The 4,145-nt window shown below is 33.3% G+C and overlaps 1 protein-coding gene across 14 annotated transcripts; it reads left to right on the top strand.

Annotated features, from left to right (window-relative positions):
- The first annotated feature begins 391 nt into the window (after positions 1-391).
- Positions 392-3,635, top strand: LOC120076348 (uncharacterized). 14 transcript variants are annotated; one of them, XR_016528886.1, is made up of 8 exons: positions 421-820; positions 1,032-1,202; positions 1,643-1,735; positions 2,226-2,297; positions 2,452-2,501; positions 2,792-2,861; positions 3,244-3,328; positions 3,443-3,635. XR_016528886.1 is itself a non-coding variant. In XM_090312544.1 (8 exons), the coding sequence occupies exons 2-4, from the start codon at positions 1,068-1,070 to the stop codon at positions 2,258-2,260; spliced, it is 282 nt and encodes a 93-aa protein (XP_090168670.1). In that variant the 5' UTR covers positions 421-820; positions 1,032-1,067; the 3' UTR covers positions 2,261-2,297; positions 2,452-2,501; positions 2,792-2,861; positions 3,244-3,328; positions 3,443-3,635. The 14 variants fall into 14 exon arrangements, 5 of the variants coding, with proteins under 5 accessions (XP_090168670.1, XP_090168669.1, XP_090168667.1 ...); XM_090312544.1 differs by having other exon boundaries at positions 2,207-2,297; XR_016528887.1 differs by lacking the exon at positions 1,643-1,735 and having other exon boundaries at positions 392-820; positions 2,207-2,297; positions 3,249-3,328.
- Positions 3,636-4,145: the final 510 nt, after the last annotated feature.

The raw sequence follows: 4,145 nt of genomic DNA, 5'->3' as shown, positions 1-4,145 counted from the left end.
TAAGGTTTGCTTCCTACTTTTTTTTAATATTCTTTTGAGATTAAAACATCGCAATTGCCCTATTTGTCGAGAAATAACCACAAATTTAAAAATAAAGTACACTTTAAAACAAACACTAGAAATGAAAAAGGTTAACTTACGTGTTAGATATATCTTATATCTACCCGTGATATTGTCCTCATTGAATCTAGGTAGTATACAGTATCATTGTATGCATTTATAACAAGTCACTACAAGAATTTTGGGCTTTAATGTCGGTTGGAAAAAGTGAAACTGGATGTATAATATCGATTTTTTTTTATAAAAAAAATATTTAAATTCGGTTTTAAACTGACATTGAAGATAGGCTTTAATGTCGATTTAAAACCAACGTTAAAAATCTCAATTTATTAAAAAAATCTCTTTCATTTCAAACAAAGCCTCTCTCTCCCTTTCATTCTCTCTTGCCAAACCCTCTCTTCTCCAAATCTTCTTTCTCCCTTTCACTCTCTCTTACCAAACCCTTTCTTCTCCAACAATGTAGAGTCTGATCTTCAACAACGGATCTTTGATTTTGTGGGCGTTGTCATTGTCGTGGGTCTCTGTCCAGCGTCCGGTGTCTCTTTTCGTTCGATGTTCGTTCGCTGTCGACCAAATCCACTTCTCCGCCGTGTCGTCGACCAAATCGACCAGACCTGTTTTTTCTCCATCGACCAAATCCACTTCTCCGTCGTGTCGTCGACTAAATCGACCAAATCTGTCCGTGTTATCGACCAAATCGACCAAATCCACTTCTCCACCGGACATTTTTCTTTTCTCAGTTCCACCGACCACCCTATAGGTAAACGTTGAATACTTATGTACGTTATTTCATATAAAAGGAGAATCACACGTTACATGAAAATTTAACGTGGTGTTGTAAGCTGCTTGGGAAGAACTTATCGATCGAGTCGAACAAACTGGAGTTATAAGATCACTGTCTATGACTTCTTTACTGTGCTAAATACCAAGAATAGGTTCATTTCGTCTAATATTTACGTCTCGTTCATCAGGATGCATTTGAAATCAATTTCTCATGCCCTTACGGCATGCGCGAACAGAGAATGGGTGCTATAGTTGGGCAAGATTGTGCACTTCTAGAAGAGGTTTGTGGATGGATTAATGCAAAAGCTACAATCCCTATTTGGGCAAAAATGACCCCCAACATCACTGACATTTCACAGGTATTTTTGCCCCTCCTACATTTGGAAGATCACATTATCCTTAGAATTATGTTTGTCAAGTTATGGGACAAATTCTTTTACTGATGATGATAGTTGATGATTATATGATATATATGGTACAACTCCAAAACAAACTTTGCACCTACATAACTTTTATGCTTTTTTTTAGTCCAAATCCACTTCTCCGTCAGACATTTTTCCTTTCTTAGTTCCACCGACCACCCTACAGGTAAACTTTGAATACTTATGCACGTTATTCCATATAAAAGGAGAATCACACGTTATATGAAAATTTAACGTGGAGTTGTAAACTGCTTGGGAAGAACTTATCGATCGAGTCGAAAAAACTGGAGTTATAAGATCACTGTTTATGACTTCTTTACTGTGTTAAATACCAAGAATATGTTCATTTCGTCCAATATTTACATCTCGTTCATCAGGATGTATTTGAAATCAATTTCTCATGCCCTTATGGCATGCCCGAACGAAGAATGGGTGTTGCAGTTGGGCAAGATTGTGCACTTCTGGAAGAGGTTTGTGGATGGATTAATGCAAAAGCTACAATCCTTGTTTGGGCAAAAATAACAAACTTTGCACCTGCATAACTTTTATGCTTTTTTTAGTACAATAAGGGGAGGGGTGGGGGGATTCGAACCATGGACCTCATGGTCATTAACACACCTTAGATGCCAGTTGAACTGTTCTCACTTTTGCACATAACTTATATGTTGGAAGAAGCATTTTTTATAATTAAATCAGATTCGACATTTATGAATAATTATAATGAAATCTGTTCTATGGTTGTAGCTTTGGGAATAACTTGGATAACTGTGCATATAAACTAAATTCAGATGTTGGAAGAAGCAAACGTTTTCCTATTTGAATAGCATGAAGAAAATGAAATATGTTCTATGGTTGCATGTACTGATGCAATTGATGAATTTGCTCCTCTTTTTGTATGGTATTAATTGAATTGAATTTTCATGTAACGTGTGACACTACAGGTAAACCTTTTTATTCCAGGTCGTATTTGTATACCCATCGACCCTGAACACTGATGAGTTTTATCCTACCATCGTGCTAACTGTTGCCTAGGTAAAACAACAAGAAATAAAGGCATATAGCATAAATATTATACTTTTCCTACTGATTTTCAGTGAGGAAAATGTTTAATTTTCATACATAATATATAACAATTGTTCCATTTTGGCTTCTGAGCAATAAGTTGAATTATAATGATGTATTGCAGCTCCTAGGAGAACTTAAATGTAGTAGACATAGAAGTAGATGGTGAGACTGGTACGTGATATTCAATCTTTACTATAGATTCGTGAGACTCCTGCTTTATTTGCTAGGGTAGCTACGTTAGGATAACAGAATATTGTGATTAACCAATGTCATTATAATCTTTTGCTAGGGTAGCTACGTTAGGATAACAGAATATTGTGATTAACCAATGTCATTATAATCTTTTGCTTTATGACAGACTGGGATAGGATAACTGAATACAAATTGTGATATTTGTTTGGATTGATGGAATTTTGAACTTTGTTGAGTTTTTGTTTTTTGGCTTTTCATTTCATTGATAGGAACTTAGTCCATGAATATGGAGATATAAGATCGAATGCCTATGTGACAACTTCTGAGATTTGAAGTCAAGTGAGTAATCAGATCTGAGTTTTTGTAAATCATTGTTGTTTATATTGTTTGTTATGTTGAGAGAAGATTGTTGTTCGAATATTGTTGGAAGTGCATTCTTTGTGCAGGTGTTAAAGTAAAATTTTTTTGTATTGTTGTGGTAGTGTTGTCATGTTGTTGAAATTTTCCTAAAACATAAGAGTTATAGAGTTAGTTGTAGGTTAAAATATGGTAATGTTCCTTAGTTTAGCATTGAAATTTGGGATCATTACAATAACTATTGTGCAGCTATGGTAGTTGTTTATGGGTTGAGTTCATTTCTTTCGTTATTTATAAATTGCTTATACTAATGCAACTTATATTTGTTTGTTTATACACTTTCAAATGACATTGCTCACACAAGTATAGGGAAGTTCTGGATGGAGGGCATAACAAACTCATCCATAGAATAGAGAAAAGAATAGCAAGTTTTGCATTCATTCCTTTAGGTAAGTTTATATAAATATAGTTTCCATACTTCATGTAATTTCTTTTAGTATGATTCATTTATTTTTAAATTATTCCTAATTTTATGTACTTAAGCAAGCATGTCTTCTTTGCAGATTTTTTGGGATAGTAATGACACTCAAAAGTAGACAACCAGCTCTCTCAATCTTTAGTTAAATTTTTGTATCTTTTGAAAGTCAAGTTGTATATACAAAAGCAATTAAGATTTTATTTTGGGATGATTTTGATATGTAAGAAGTCAACTAGTGCTTTGTATGTATAAATTTTGCTATTCTCTTTGGGAGCTAACTGTTATTCGTACTTTGTGAGCAAGACTTAGATTTAAATTTTTGTGTTTGTTGAGATATTAATATATAAAAACAATTCTTGTTTGTGGATAAATTATTATAATATCGTTTTTAACTTTTTGACCGACATTAAAAATGGATCAGACAATGGAGTTTTTAAAAAACATACAATAATTGAAAAAAATGGACAATAATTTTGGGTTTTAATATCAGTTTAAAACTGACATTAAAAGGCTTTAATGTCAGTCGATAACGGATATTGAAGATCGTGTTATAAAAGGTCTTCAATGTCGGTTTTAAACCGACGTTGAAGATGGTGTACAATGTCAGTTTAAAACCGACATTAAAGATCTTTTATAACACGATCAACCGACATTAAAGCCTATCAATGTTAGTTTTAAACCGACATTAAAACCCAAAATTCTTATAGTGAGTAATGCTCAATGACCACTAGTTAATAAAAAATAATTGGTATTTTTATTACTAATGGAAATTGATAAAAACAAAACGT

Source organism: Benincasa hispida, chromosome 4, assembly GCF_027475165.1.
Source record: "Benincasa hispida cultivar pf3 chromosome 4, pf3_genome.v1.1, whole genome shotgun sequence".
Taxonomy (NCBI): Eukaryota; Viridiplantae; Streptophyta; class Magnoliopsida; order Cucurbitales; family Cucurbitaceae; genus Benincasa; species Benincasa hispida.
Note: the sequence above shows the minus strand (reverse complement) of the source record. Positions and strands in the feature narration are given on the sequence as shown.

What these genes read in the sequence shown, in the direction of transcription:
- LOC120076348 (XM_090312543.1), top strand. Translation starts at nt 1,068, where the DNA reads ATGCGCGAACAGAGAATGGGTGCTATAGTTGGGCAAGATTGTGCACTT. An exon ending in ACATCACTGACATTTCACAG is followed by an intron (nt 1,203 to 1,642) that starts GTATTTTTGCCC and finishes CTCGTTCATCAG; the next exon opens with GATGTATTTGAAATCAATTT. An exon ending in ATTGTGCACTTCTGGAAGAG is followed by an intron (nt 1,736 to 2,225) that starts GTTTGTGGATGG and finishes TTTTTATTCCAG; the next exon opens with GTCGTATTTGTATACCCATC.